At 43.7% G+C, this 15,278-nt stretch overlaps 2 protein-coding genes across 4 annotated transcripts; one reads left to right on the forward strand and one right to left on the reverse strand.

Annotated features, from left to right (window-relative positions):
• Positions 1 to 2,722: 2,722 nt before the first annotated feature.
• mpzl3 (myelin protein zero-like 3) lies at positions 2,723 to 12,084 on the reverse strand. Of its 3 annotated transcripts, XM_016262123.1 has the most exons (7): positions 11,823 to 12,084; positions 8,580 to 8,749; positions 6,342 to 6,552; positions 5,014 to 5,179; positions 4,884 to 4,944; positions 3,823 to 3,904; positions 2,723 to 2,766 (listed from the first exon to the last, which is right to left on the reverse strand). In XM_016262123.1, exons 1-6 carry the CDS (start codon positions 11,878 to 11,880, stop codon positions 3,833 to 3,835), a joined length of 738 nt encoding a protein of 245 aa, XP_016117609.1. In that variant the 5' UTR covers positions 11,881 to 12,084; the 3' UTR covers positions 2,723 to 2,766; positions 3,823 to 3,832. The 3 variants fall into 3 exon arrangements, with proteins under 3 accessions (XP_016117609.1, XP_016117608.1, XP_016117610.1); XM_016262122.1 differs by lacking the exon at positions 2,723 to 2,766 and having other exon boundaries at positions 3,110 to 3,904; XM_016262124.1 differs by lacking the exons at positions 2,723 to 2,766; positions 8,580 to 8,749; positions 11,823 to 12,084 and adding an exon at positions 7,140 to 7,346 and having other exon boundaries at positions 3,110 to 3,904.
• Positions 12,085 to 13,051: 967 nt separating this feature from the next.
• On the forward strand, positions 13,052 to 14,623 carry LOC107575792 (T-cell surface glycoprotein CD3 epsilon chain-like). Its single transcript, XM_016262121.1, has 3 exons — positions 13,052 to 13,642; positions 13,758 to 13,961; positions 14,060 to 14,623. Exons 1-3 carry the CDS (start codon positions 13,450 to 13,452, stop codon positions 14,221 to 14,223), a joined length of 561 nt encoding a protein of 186 aa, XP_016117607.1. The 5' UTR covers positions 13,052 to 13,449; the 3' UTR covers positions 14,224 to 14,623.
• Positions 14,624 to 15,278: the final 655 nt, after the last annotated feature.

Raw genomic sequence — 15,278 nt, forward strand, 5'->3', positions numbered from 1 at the left:
ACACACACACACACACATTCACCTGCTGTCTCTCAGGCTGTGGCACATCCACACGTATCTCGCAGCCAGTGCTGCTGTCTGTCCCTCTCCTAATACTATCTTTATTTGTTCTGTTTCACTAATGGCTGTAAAGTTCTTTATTAAGTGGGTGAATTTGTTGAAGTAGATGTTTCTTATGGGTCTGTATTTATGACAGTGAAGGAGGAAGTGCGTCTCTGTCTCGATCTCTCCTGTCTCACAGTGAGCACACACTCTCTGCTCTCTGTCCCTCTCTCTCTCTCTCTCTCTCTCTCCCTCCCTCCCTCCCTCTCCGCATGAATGATTGAATAGAGGTGATCTGTCCGCTGCTGCTGCTTGTGGGTTAGTAGAGCTTTGTGCGGGACTGTGATGCAGGAACGGGCCACATTAAGGCTGCAGTGTACCTCCAGAGCGCCGTTCACATGATAAGAGCTCTGAGTCGCCCCTCGGGGCCCCTTCTCTCTGTCCCTCTCCTAATACTATCTTTATTTGTTCTGTTTCACTAATGGCTGTAAAGTTCTTTATTAAGTGGGTGAATTTGTTGAAGTAGATGTTTCTTATGGGTCTGTATTTATGACAGTGAAGGAGGAAGTGCGTCTCTGTCTCGATCTCTCCTGTCTCACAGTGAGCACACACTCTCTGCTCTCTGTCCCTCTCTCTCTCTCTCTCTCTCTCTCCCTCCCTCCCTCCCTCTCCGCATGAATGATTGAATAGAGGTGATCTGTCCGCTGCTGCTGCTTGTGGGTTAGTAGAGCTTTGTGCGGGACTGTGATGCAGGAACGGGCCACATTAAGGCTGCAGTGTACCTCCAGAGCGCCGTTCACATGATAAGAGCTCTGAGTCGCCCCTCGGGGCCCCTTCTCTCGAGCAGCCGCTTCCTCCAGGACTCTCTCGGCCCCCAGCAGAACATCTTCATCAGAGCTGCGCGCTGTTCTCGAGACGTTAAAACATCATCTTCTTGTTCTTCTGCGTCTGTGAAGGTCAAACCACCCACGCCTTCAAACACTTATTCACCTTCGCTCATAACAGCATCTCTGAAACACACACATGTAATGCTATACACCAACAGCTTCACAGAATTAGACAGATAAACAGTGTTGTAAATTCATCAATTATAGAAGAGAGGAAACTCATTAGCAGGGAAATCAATGGCAGAAATCAATCAGGTGCATCGATGAGGGGCTGCATGAATGATGTCGACTGATTCTCGGTGATTCACGCCTTCGTTTGCTGTCATTTTAGGATCCGTCCCACGAACTGACACCAGTACAAGAGGTCAGAGATGCAGAGGTCACAGGTCAGCATCCTGAATTCAAGCTCCTCTTGAATACTGATTGTTGACGGCACGCTCACTGATGCTTGGAAAGCTGTTTGACTTTCCCTCTCCTGTGGAACATAAAGGAAGACGTCCCAGTGGTTTTTGTCCACACACTGAGAGTCAGTGGGATCCCAGCGTTCTTCAGAATATCATTCGTGTTCCACTGAAGAGAGAAACTCGTACAGGTTTGGAACAATAGGAGGGCGAGTGAATCATATTCGACTGAACAATCTTCTGAAAATCAGCTTTGAAACATCTTGCATTGTGAAACGTTCTACACAAATGTCTTAAAGTCACCATGAAATCAAAATGGACATTTTTTCCCATCAATCAATTCCCGTTGAACAAAATCAAGCCCTGCCATCATTCAAGAAACGATGGAAGTAAGCTATGGGCAAGACTTCCGGTTCTTTAGCCGCTGAAGGAAATAACGAGATGAACAACAACGAGCAGTAAACAGTAAAACTGTTTGCACTACAAACCAGTGTGTTCATAATTAAGATAATACATTCAAATAATATGGTAAGACACACCAATTTGCAATATCAAGCAGCAAAACCAGCTGTTTTGCACAGCTAAAAATAGCTGGAAGCGGATGAAACCGGAAGCCAGACACATCAAGTGTACAAACCCCCGTGCCCATAAAGTGGATAGCTAAAAACAACAGACAGTTAATCAATTAAAGAGAAGTCTTACAGCCAACAGATCTACTTTATGATGATATAATTACTGATGGACCTCAAGGTGGAACAGGAACAGCTTAGGTTTGGGGTTTGACACGCAGTCCTGAAAGCTGATCTGCGACACTCCGCTGGAGTAAAATGTTAAATACAAAACACACAATAGAGCATGTGTGTGTCCTCATGAATATTCATGAGCAGTGTGTGCCATTTATTATAATAGACACCCTTTCTTTGACGTGATGAAGATCTCTGTCCTGTCAGGAGTTTCAGCTCAGCGTTGTGTGTGTTTGATGGTGTTTGTGCTACAGGTGTGTCTCAGTAATCAGTGCGACGGATCGTGAACGATGCTTTCCTCTGAGACTGCAGTGCATTTGCATTTTGCTGATTCAGATCGTGTGTGTGTGAGAGAGAATGTGCGTGCGTGTGTGTGTGCGCGTGTGTGTGTGTGTGTGAGAGTGTGTGTGTGTGAGAGAGAGAGCGGATACCTTCAGTCTGCATCAGACACCCTAAACGAACTGCACCTCCACCCCCGATCAGATCGGCAACTGTTGCCAAGGCAACCACACGGAAACAGCATCCTCTGACTCCAGCTGACGGAGAAACTCCATCCATCTCTCCCTCTAGTGTGTGTGTGTGTGTGTGTGTGTGTGTGACAAGACCCCACAGATGCTGCTGATGCTCCGTCTCCATGGCAACAGGCCAGAGGGATGACTAACACACACACACACACACACACACACACTCACTCTTGTGGATGATCAGAGAGGTGCGACTCACACTGGGCTGTAAGATATTTGTCAAAGCATCAAAAAAACCTCCTCAGAATGGTTTCACATCCACTAAAGAACCTGGAGGATCGGGATGCTGGGCAGGAAAAATCAGAACCAATAATGAACCGATCACATTGATAAAAGACATCAGCCAAAGAAAATAAAACCATTAGCAGCTTTCCTTTAATCATCCTCATATTTCATCACGTCATGTGAACGAAAAAAGCAAAAATATGCCAATAAATGTGACATGATGACCATCTCAGTGAACTCACTTTCCCTCTACACAAAAGATTCAGATCAGAGATTTGTGTGTTTAATTTAAATGCTCTTTATTTATATTTTGTTCATTATACTACAATATATTTGACCTTAATACTTAATACGATAAAAAAATAGTGAAAACAGTTAAACCCTGTTTAGCGAGTTACAAACATCCTGCATTCAAAGCTATTATAGAGGATCAACCTGCTGTACAGTGCATGGAAATTAATGAACATGGTCATATTTCAGCATTCACTGAAAGCTTTCTCGTTAATTAAACAGCTGAAATCAGCAGCGTCACCGTCAGTAATAAAGCCTCCAACAGGAATGGAGAAAATGCCAGAAGCAGCAAACAGCGACAGACTTACAGATGCTCACGTTGTTCTATGATGGTTGTTACATGAGACACGGATCAAAGATAATGTTAAAGTTCATAATGTTAAAGTTATATTTCATATTTATCTAAACAAACAGGATCTGTACATCAGAGTAACAAGCACATACACATCAGATCTCAGCCAATCAGAACGCTCGAATCTCTCCCGAGAGTGATCATGTGACCGTCTGAGGTGAAGCTGTGTGCAGAATCACTGATGTCCAGTCAGCTCCGCTTCAATAGTCATTTAAGCCAGATTACAGTAACAAAGTCCATTAAACAATGTCAGAAATTACCAAAATCACCCACTCAAACAGGAAGTCTCATCAGCACAATGGTGTCTGGGGTTTAGTAAACTTCATCCATGCAAAACACACACACACACACACACACAGTCGTTGGTCTAACACTGTGACTCGGTGAAGGTGTGTTCACGCGGTTTCTCATGCATGTAGTCGTCCTCATATTCAAAGTCCTGAAACAAACACCACAGTCACATTTATTTCTACAGAGCTTTATACAGATCGTCTCAAAGCAGCGTCACAGAAATAGAGAGAAATATAACAGTGTTAATGTTGCAAAATTAATCAATTATGAAACTGCAGAACACAACAGAGCACAAGAGTCAGTTCCAGATGAACAAACTCCATTTATTTTCTCTAAGGAAACTGATTTTTAACAATAACAGATCTTTACAGGCAGGCCTGTTGTGAGCGCCAAGGATGTTCTCATCTGTTTGCATGAATTTAACTTATTTTTTGAAGTAATCATGCTTAATAGCAGAATTCATGGTGAAAAACTACATTTCCCATGATGCTGTACAGAAATATTCCACCAATCAGAGAGTAGCAGTGAACAAAGCAAGAGATATCTAGCTCCGCCCCACTAATTAATCAAGTCTCTACTCTCTCAAATTCCTTAAATACTTGTGTATACATGCCTACTCGGCAATTAACTTAAAATATAACGTTTCTATAGACACAACCAACAATTTAAATGTAATAGTTTTATATTTCTGTCATTTTTATTTCAATTCTGTAATTCGCAATGCTTCATGGGATTGTAGTTCTTTCCCTCACCAAAGCTATTGAGCTCACAATCTTTGCCTTTCTGTTTGATTTCCATTTACTTTTTGCTTCAAATCAAAGTTTGTAATGTTGTGGTTCTCCTCGTGTCTGATTGGTTTTACGCTTTTACGAAGACTTTTTAAAAATCCTTACGGGAACAATACTTCCGGAAACAGCGCTGCTGAAAACGTTGGCAGCATTAATGCACTCTATAGTGTCATAATTCAGTTCAGTGTTGATTCAGATCAGTTCAATAACAGTGTCAGTGTTGCAAAGTTCATCAGTTATGAACGCATCAGTTTTAAGTCTGAATAAACACTACAATCCAACAAACACAGACACGTTTATCATCTAAATATCTCATCCACACTACAGAGGGTCGTTCACCTTAAAGTAGCAGCAGCACTGGGTGTGTTTCTGTTGCGTCTGGCCGTAGAAACGCTCATCCCTGTGAACAGATGCAGTCATTACTCACATATAACACCACTCTGAACTGCTGGTTTCATCAGTTTCTTACCCAGAGGCCTCCTCGATGGACGAGTGATGGGCCGCGGCGGGACTCTTCTCTGACACGGACCAGCACGGACACAGGATTCGACCCAGCAGCACCAGCGTGATGATTCCTGACGGCACCAGAACAAACACCAGCAGCACGCCGACATCCGTGAACGCCAGCGAGCGTCCTGACGGAAACACAGATGGCACACGCTCAACACGCAGTAAAACAAGATTATACTGTGTCCGGGTGAATCTCAGGAGGAGTGTCCAGGTCATATTTCATTTCACCCCATTAAAAATAAAACCAGAATTTAAAAAAAAGCCAACTTTTTATTTTCGGATGCATTGCGACATTATATTCATGACAATTAAACACATTTCTTCCGAATTCTCCTCAGTGTAATGAAAATCACAAGCTCATTACGGCACATGTACATTACTGAATAAAATCCAGTTCACTTTAACAAATATTATAATGCATACATCTACATCTACTTAAGTGTCATCAATGAACATTTTTTTGGTCAACCCTTTATTTGTATAGCACTTTATACAATACAGACTGTTAAAGCAATAGTGCAGCCAAAAATAAGAATGTGCTGAAAATGTGCTCACCCTCAGGCCAGCCAAGATATAGATGAGTTTGTTTCTTCATTTTAACAGACGTAGTGAAATTTAGCATTACTTCACTTGTGAAGCCAAAAGCTGTGTGTTTATAAGATAAAGCCCATAATAACGCTTCCTCCAGTGAAAAAGTGCATCTGCTGTTGTCTATCGCATCAAAATCCAGCCACATATGTGTTTAAACGCTGCTTGATCTGTGCAGATTTCTCTCCTGATTCACACCAGAACACTTTTTCACCGGAGGAAGAGTTATTATGGATTATGGACTCAATGTATTTGAGTTAAAAGCGTCTTAATGCTGGATTAGTTTCAGCTTTTGTCTTCTCCAGATGTTAACTGATGGACTGGAGTGATGTTTTTATCAGACTCTCATTCTGACGGCACCCATTCACTGCAGAGCATCCATTGCTGAGACACTGATGCAGTGCTACATTTCTCCAAACCTGATGAAGAAACAAACTCATCCTGATCTCTGATGACCTGAGGGGGAGCACATTCTCAGCACATGTTCATGTTTATATTAACTATTCCTTTAAAGCAGCATCTCATGAATAAACAGGAACATTTTTCAATTTACTTTAGTTCAAATGTGCTTAATTCTCAAGAAAACAGTGCCAGAATGCTAAAAGACTGAATCCAAACAGGCAGATTGAGGGGTGAAACGTGACCTGCACGTGTTCATGAGATCCTCCTCTGAGCTCATGATCATGTGTGTCGGCTCACTCTGCGGTGTGACCGTGAGGACGGTCTGGGCCGGGTGTCCGTGGACATCAGGAGGGTTGCGTACGGCGCAGGTGTATGTGCCGTTATCAGTGAGCGAGGCGTTCAGCAGCTGGATTGATGCTTCGCCGCGCGACGGGCTGCCGACCCACTTCACACGACCCTTAAAATAATCCTCATTCGGCAGGTACGCTTGAGACGAGAAGTGAAAGAACTGCAGAGAAACAGATCATGGACTCAATACAAACATGTTTTTCATATTCTGCTATGAGCCTGCAGTGCTGATGAGAGACACACTATTCTCTGGAGTGAAGTGTGATTCAGAACCGGAAAATCACTGCCAGACAGTACTGCATTATTTCTCTAAACACCTAACTAAATACTAGAATACAAACAAGACGACATAAAAAACTCACAAGGACTTTAATGAAAGAATCAGTGATAGATTAAATGAAAGGATCTGAATGAGCTGATTCAGAAAGAACAGTGGTGTTCACAACACAATGCTCCATTTACATGTGGGGTTGACTGGAAACACCAAACCATCCTGAGAACAGCTGAGCTGATGTTACACTGCTGAAATAAACCAGTCGTTTTACTGCACAGCCACGTCTCACACTGCACGAGTGTTGGCTCGCATCGCTGTCTCCTGCATCATGCACAGCTTTATGAAGTCACTCCTGATGGATGCTGTGGTCTCACCACAGAACACACATCCTACTCATGTGACTTCCTGCGGCCTGAGTGACTCCTGACCAGTGATTCATGCATTATGAACTCAAAGCCTTAAGATCTACTCACCAGTATGGCAGGACCACTGCTCTCGTGTCTGACGGTCCAGTCGACGGACATGAGGCTGGTGATGGAACTGGAGGAGGTGAAGGAGCAGGACAGGGTGACGGTGGCTCCTCTGACCACGCTGATCTCTGCTGGAGCCTTTACGGAGATACTACACACGCTCCTCAACAGCACTGACACAGAGACATCAGTAAGGATAGGTGTTCACTCAATGTTTGCACACTCACTGCACTCAAACGATGTTTGCACTCACACTCACTGCACACCTTCTGTGTTCTCACACTCACGGCACACACTCGATGTTCGCACACTCACGGCACACATTCGGTGTTCACACTCACGGCACACATTCGGTGTTCACACTCACGGCACACATTCGGTGTTCACACTCACGGCACACATTCGGTGTTCACACTCACGGCACACATTCGGTGTTCACACTCACGGCACACATTCGGTGTTCACACTCACGGCACACATTCGGTGTTCACACTCACGGCACACATTCGGTGTTCACACTCACGGCACACATTCGGTGTTCACACTCACGGCACACATTCGGTGTTCACACTCACGGCACACATTCGGTGTTCACACTCACGGCACACATTCGGTGTTCACACTCACGGCACACATTTGGTGTTCACACACTCACGGCACACACTCGATGTTCACACTCAATGTTCACACACTCACGGCACACACTCGATGTTCACACTCACTCACAGCACACACTCGATGTTCACACTCACTCACGGCACACACTCGATGTTCACACTCACTGCACATATTCGATGTTCACACTCACGGCACACATTTGGTGTTCACACACTCACGGCACACATTTGGTGTTCACACACTCACTGCACACATTTGGTGTTCACACACTCACTGCACATATTCGATGTTCACACTCACTCACGGCACACATTCGGTGTTCACACTCACTCACTGCACACACTCAGTGTTCACACTCACTCACTGCACACACTCACTCACGGCACACATTCGGTGTTCACACTCACTCACTGCACACATTCGGTGTTCACACTCACTCACTGCACACACTCGGTGTTCACACTCACTCACTGCACACACTCGATGTTCACATTCACTCACTGCACACTCGATGTTCACACACACACACACACACACACACTCACCGGTTGACTGGAAACACCAAACCATCCTGAGAACAGCTGAGCTGATGTTACACTGCTGAAATAAACCAGTCGTTTTACTGCACAGCCACGTCTCACACTGCACGAGTGTTGGCTCGCATCGCTGTCTCCTGCATCATGCACAGCTTTATGAAGTCACTCCTGATGGATGCTGTGGTCTCACCACAGAACACACATCCTACTCATGTGACTTCCTGCGGCCTGAGTGACTCCTGACCAGTGATTCATGCATTATGAACTCAAAGCCTTAAGATCTACTCACCAGTATGGCAGGACCACTGCTCTCGTGTCTGACGGTCCAGTCGACGGACATGAGGCTGGTGATGGAACTGGAGGAGGTGAAGGAGCAGGACAGGGTGACGGTGGCTCCTCTGACCACGCTGATCTCTGCTGGAGCCTTTACGGAGATACTACACACGCTCCTCAACAGCACTGACACAGAGACATCAGTAAGGATAGGTGTTCACTCAATGTTTGCACACTCACTGCACTCAAACGATGTTTGCACTCACACTCACTGCACACCTTCTGTGTTCGCACACTCACTGCACACACTCGATGTTCGCACACTCACGGCACACACTCGATGTTCACACACTCACGGCACACACTCGATGTTCACACACTCACGGCACACACTCGATGTTCACACACTCACGGCACACACTCGATGTTCACACACTCACGGCACACACTCGATGTTCACACTCAATGTTCACACTCACTCACGGCACACACTCGATGTTCACACTCACTCACGGCACACACTCGATGTTCACACTCACTCACGGCACACACTCGATGTTCACACTCACTCACGGCACACATTCGGTGTTCACACTCACTCACTGCACACACTCGATGTTCACATTCACTCACTGCACACTCGATGTTCACACTCACTGCACATATTCGATGTTCACACACTCACTGCACATATTGGTGTTCACACACTCACTGCACATTTTGGTGTTCACACTCACTGCACATTTTGGTGTTCACACTCACTGCACATATTTGGTGTTCACACTCACGGCACACATTTGGTGTTCACACACTCATGGCACACATTTGGTGTTCACACACTCACTGCACACACTCGATGTTCACACACTCACTGCACACACTCGATGTTCACACTCACTGCACATATTCGATGTTCACACTCACTGCACATATTCGATGTTCACACTCACTGCACATATTCGATGTTCACACACTCACTGCACATTTTGGTGTTCACACTCACTGCACATATTGGTGTTCACACTCACTGCACATATTTGGTGTTCACACACTCACTGCACACATTCGGTGTTCACACTCACTCACTGCACACACTCGATGTTCACACTCACTCACTGCACACATTCAGTGTTCACACTCACTCACTGCACACATTCAGTGTTCACACTCACTCACTGCACACATTCAGTGTTCACACTCACTCACTGCACACATTCAGTGTTCACACTCACTCACTGCACACATTCAGTGTTCACACTCACTCACTGCACACACTCGATGTTCACACTCACTGCACATATTCGATGTTCACACACTCACTGCGCATTTTGGTGTTCACACTCACTGCACATATTGGTGTTCACACTCACTGCACATATTTGGTGTTCACACACTCACTGCACACATTCGGTGTTCACACTCACTCACTGCACACATTCAGTGTTCACACTCACTCACTGCACACACTCGATGTTCACACTCACTCACTGCACACATTCAGTGTTCACACTCACACTCTCACTGCACACATTTGGCGTTCTTGGCATACTCACGGCACACACTCACTGTTCGCATATTCAATGTTTACAAACACTGTGCACACTTGATCTTCACACACTCAGTCTGCACACACTACTCTGTACACTACCGTAGTTCTGTCATTAGTGTATATTGTTATGCTGTAAACGGTGATGACAGATACCTGTCATATCTAATGTTCAGTTCCTCAGAACAATAAAAGTCATAAACTGCAAATTCTCTGATATCATATCAAACACTAGAGCTATAAATGAGTGAATATAGTTAAATCTCAGTTCACTAGACTGACTAGACTCAGTTACGTAACAGGGGTCAGCTGTATAAACACATCCACTACTGTGTCTTTATAACTAGCAACTCACCAAGGAATAATTAGTCATAGTTTTTGGATTTAAATTAGACCAATCTATTTATGTAATTTACTTAAAGTTATGACTAGTCTTACAGAAGAAAAGCATTGCTATCTTCCAAGACTAGTCAGTCCATGCATCTGCAAAACAAGCAGAGCCAGAAACACAGATGACTGAAGATCCAGTGAATAAAACAGCATCAATGCGTGTAAGAGCTTCAGATCATCGGATGACGTCACTTCTGGGACGAGCCGTGATCTCACAGCGTGACGTCACATGTCTCGTCTCATCTAAACTAATAATACGTGTGTGTAAAGAGTCTTTTGATATGACCTTCAGTGTAAAGGCTAGTGATGTTCAAATAAGAATCACAAGTGACAGTGAATGAAATTAAGTGGGATTTTAAAACGACGTGTGTGATGATCATAAAAACAGATACTCCCTTACAAACATCTCAATATTTTCTAGTCCTTTTTATTTAATATTGATGGAGACAAAGTAATGGCAAAAGCTCGTTGCAGGATTCAGCGCAATCGTCGGTGGTTGTCACATATGATATTTACACACGGCAGATGATTGACAGTTCGTCTTTTCTCACACACACACACACAGACAGACAGACAGACAGACACTCACACAGACACACACAGACAGACAGACAGACCCTCACATAGACACACAGACACACAGACAGACAGACAGACAGACACTCACACAGACACACACAGACAGACAGACAGACCCTCACATAGACACACAGACACACAGACAGACAGACAGACAGACACTCACACAGACACACACAGACAGACAGACAGACCCTCACATAGACACACAGACACACAGACAGACAGACAGACAGACACACACAGACACAGACACACACACAGAGACAGACAGACAGACACTCACACAGACACACACAGACAGACACTCACATAGGCACACAGACACACAGACAGACAGACACTCACACAGACACACACACACACACACACACACACACACATAGACACACAGACACACAGACAGACAGACAGACAGACACTCACACAGACACAGACACACACTCTCTCACACACACAGACAGACAGACAGACAGACAGAGACACACACACAGACAGACACTCACATAGACACACACACACAGACACAGACACAGACACACACACACACACACACACACAGACACACACACACACACACACACACACACACACACAGAAAGCAAAACAAACTCAACGGATCTCAAAGTGACAAATTTATAGTCCTTCCGAAGCAATAAACTCCCTCAAACCCGTTTATAAAACACGTTCAAACTGTTTATTATCCCGTTTCAAACTGACCGAATAAAAACTCCCAGAACTCACCGAAACCGACGACAAGACACGATAATCCTGCTTTAAACGAGCTTCCGTTCACATCCATGACAAATAACTGGACATATATGACCACATGCGAGGGATTATGAGTGAGTATCAGCAGATATCTGAGCAGGTATGAGTCGCGTTTATGTCGCAGGTCTGTATTTGTCCTCCATGTTTGATACCTGCCCGACAGGTGAGACCGGAAGTGACACCACTGACTGAAACCCGCCCAAGATCCCTATCACTGTCTCAACACCTGTTGAGCTCTTAAAACTCAGTGTTAAACACTTTACACCCAGTGCACTCATGCATGTGCGACTTCATAATGTATATCACATCAGTTATGATACATCAGTGTGATATAAACTCTCTCTGTGTGTCTGAAAGGATTTTATGTCAGATTATATTGACAATCGATCACATTTTCATTAAATCAATTGAATGACAGCTATTTGAGCTCAGATAAATCGAAGAATTTAAAGGAATTCTGAAAGCGTCACGTGCTCTCGTGATTGTGGGTATTCTGAGACGAGGGCTGCTTTAGATCTGTTCTTACTAAGGAGAAATGAGTTTTATGAAAAGGACTGAGATGCGATGATTTATTGACTGAAATCGAGTGGATCACGTGACCGCTGCAGCGCTCTGAACACTAGAGGGCGCCGATGCGCTTCAGGGGCTCCGCTGTCACTATAACCACAGCATACACTGAACACATTCTCTCGAATCAACCAGCATTTGTTCATGCTCGCATCCATTTACACAGTAGTGTCTGAGTGTGTATAGGGTTTTCTACACTGGGGGGGATTTAAACCTGAATACACACAGACTAATGGACACTTGTGTCACTGTGGGGACCTAAATTGAGGTCCCCAGGGGTACAGAAGCTTATAAATTATACAGAATTAGTTTTTTTGAGATTGTAGAAATGCAGAAAGTTTTCTGTGAGGGGTAGGGTTGGTGTAGGGTGATAGAATATACGGTTTGTTCAGTATAAAAATCTATCGCCCTACACCTAAACCTATCCCTCACAGAAAACTTTCTGCATTTTTAGATTAAAAAAAAAACACCATTTAGTATGGTTTTTAAGCCTTTTGAATTACACACACACTCGCACACACACACACACACACACACACACTCTCACACTCGCACACTCGCACACACACACACACACACACACGTGTGTGTGTGTGTGTGTGTGTGTGTGTGAGTGTGTGTGTGTATCTGTACTGGCCTACATGTGTTGATAGAGATGTGAAATAGAATATAGAATAAGAAATAATATAGATATTTGTATCTACAGATCATCAGATCGAGTTTCTCGAATGCTGCAGGATCTTTTCATTAACTTCACTTTATTTTTTCTTTTCAGTGCTGTAATGCTGTAAGTCTAAAGAAAGACATCATCCTTTTAGAGCTTTTGGGGGTCACAGTAGAAATAAAATAAAATTCTATTATCTCACAGAAACATTCGTATCATAAACCATCAAGAGAAGACGATTTAATGGTCTGAGCGATGCAGAAGGTTTTCATATACAGTATATATATTTAATATATTTGAGTTTAATGAAGTCATAGAGGAGCCTGAAGAGTTTCTCAGAGAAATGATCAAACAGAGCAGAACAAGAGAATGAGGGCAATTGAAAGGCGTTTGAGGTTTCCTCTTCCTGTAGAGAAACTCAGAGACACACAGAGAGACAGAGACGCTGCGTGTGAGACTGTTTCACATTCACTTCAGGACATTAAATCATCAGAAGCCATGATTCTCATCAGCTTCATGTGTCTGCTGCTCGCCGCGGCTGTGAATCCAGCTCAGGGTCAAGGTGAGATCGGTTCATCCTTCATCTGCAGTTATTATCTGAGCTGACGAGAACGAACGCTTCACGTCATGTTTCACGGTTCTTATGTTGTTTGCTCATTTCATCTTTTTTGTCAAAGCAATACACGAGATCAAATCAGATGGTGTCGTTATCCTTTGCTCTGGAGGTGAGGATGGTGCAGTATCGTGGGTTAAGGGCAAAAACGGAATTGCAGGCCAAACCAATGCAACACTTGAAGTTAAAGCTGATCAGGGAAGAGTTGAAGGATTCTACAGCTGTAAATATGGTGATATAACGCATGTGTTCTACCTCAGAGTACAGGGTGAGGAGCCTTCGTCCCGAAACACACTTCTCTTCATCACACAGAATGTGCTTTATAATAATACTAATACTAATCCTCTCACTCTTTCTCTCCGGCAGTGTGTGAGAACTGCTATGAGCTGAGCAGGGTGAAGGCCACGGTCATCATATTTGGTGATTTACTGATCACAGGAGTAGTTATTCTCATCATCTTCATCATCTCTAACAAGAACTCTGGCGGCACACACAAGAGAGGTACAGTAAATACACCACATCAACTCTGATCTCACTCCAAAACCCAATCAGTCTACGGGACACTTCACACGTTCACACGCTCATCACAAACCAGTTCAACACTAAACTCAACCAGACACATTCCTGCAGTAATACCAGAGTGAAACACATTACACATCTAAAGAACGAAATACTCCTGAAACTACTGGATGCAGCGGAACACCTACACAGCGTTAGTCTTACAACTTCATTCTCATTTCTACTAAACTGAGGAATACTGCTGTGCTGTAATGAAAACGAGAAACACTCCTGCTTAATAAAGACATTTGCAGAAGCACACAGTGTGAGATTTGAGCTGTTTTAGCGGATTGTTTTGTTGCTAGTGTGATGAAGAACGACTTGATCTGAGTCTGTTTTTTGCCATGGAAAAAATATTTTTAGAATACAAAGATCTTTGGAGCGTCTTTTATAAGAAAATACTATTTCAGTCTTTCCACTTCAACATTTCAAGTTTAATGTGTTCCTAGTCGTTTTTTGTAACTGTTTTAAGGTAAATCCTACCGTAAATTTGTTTCAGAACTCTGATTGTAAAAACAAATGTCATTGTCAGTTCTCAATGAGGGTATTTTTGTTTAGTAATTATTATCGAATAGATAATAATGAACTACCTTTGTCCTAAATCTGCTATTATTTACTGCTTAGTTAATCTTGCTTCATCTTAGTTAGTTCAGTGTTAATGTAGAACTACCTATTACTTCCTGCATAGCCTAGTTACTCGTTATTCTAAAGTGTTAATTAATACATTCACACACTGCATACAGGCAGAACATGCATGTGAGTGTGTGTGTATGTGTGTGTACAGTGTGTGTGTGTGTGTGTGTATACAGTATGTGTGTGTATCTGTGAGGTTGATGTGAGCGCTGATATCGTGCTGTAGGTGGTTTGCTGCTTTTCTCAGCTCTGAACGGAAACCAGAGAAATAAATACCAGAAAAAACGAATCGGTAACTAATAATAAAGAGACACACACACACACACACACACTCTCTCACACACACACACACACACACACACACACTCTCTCTCACTCACACACACACACACAC

Source organism: Sinocyclocheilus grahami, unplaced genomic scaffold, assembly GCF_001515645.1.
Source record: "Sinocyclocheilus grahami isolate Dianchi unplaced genomic scaffold, SAMN03320097.WGS_v1.1 scaffold2894.1, whole genome shotgun sequence".
In the NCBI taxonomy this organism is placed as follows: domain Eukaryota; kingdom Metazoa; phylum Chordata; class Actinopteri; order Cypriniformes; family Cyprinidae; genus Sinocyclocheilus; species Sinocyclocheilus grahami.

Bases quoted from the DNA above. Each gene is read 5' to 3' on its own strand.
- mpzl3 (XM_016262123.1), bottom strand. From the start codon at position 11,880: ATGGATGTGAACGGAAGCTCGTTTAAAGCAGGATTATCGTGTCTTGTC. The intron at 8,750-11,822 runs GTGAGTTCTGGG...TCTCTGTGTCAG, and splicing joins GTGTCTTGTCGTCGGTTTCG to TGCTGTTGAGGAGCGTGTGT. The intron at 6,553-8,579 runs GTGAGTAGATCT...GTTTCTCTGCAG, and splicing joins GCAGTGGTCCTGCCATACTG to TTCTTTCACTTCTCGTCTCA.
- LOC107575792 (XM_016262121.1), top strand. From the start codon at position 13,450: ATGAGGGCAATTGAAAGGCGTTTGAGGTTTCCTCTTCCTGTAGAGAAA. The intron at 13,643-13,757 runs GTGAGATCGGTT...TTTTTGTCAAAG, and splicing joins GAATCCAGCTCAGGGTCAAG to CAATACACGAGATCAAATCA. The intron at 13,962-14,059 runs GTGAGGAGCCTT...TCTCTCCGGCAG, and splicing joins GTTCTACCTCAGAGTACAGG to TGTGTGAGAACTGCTATGAG.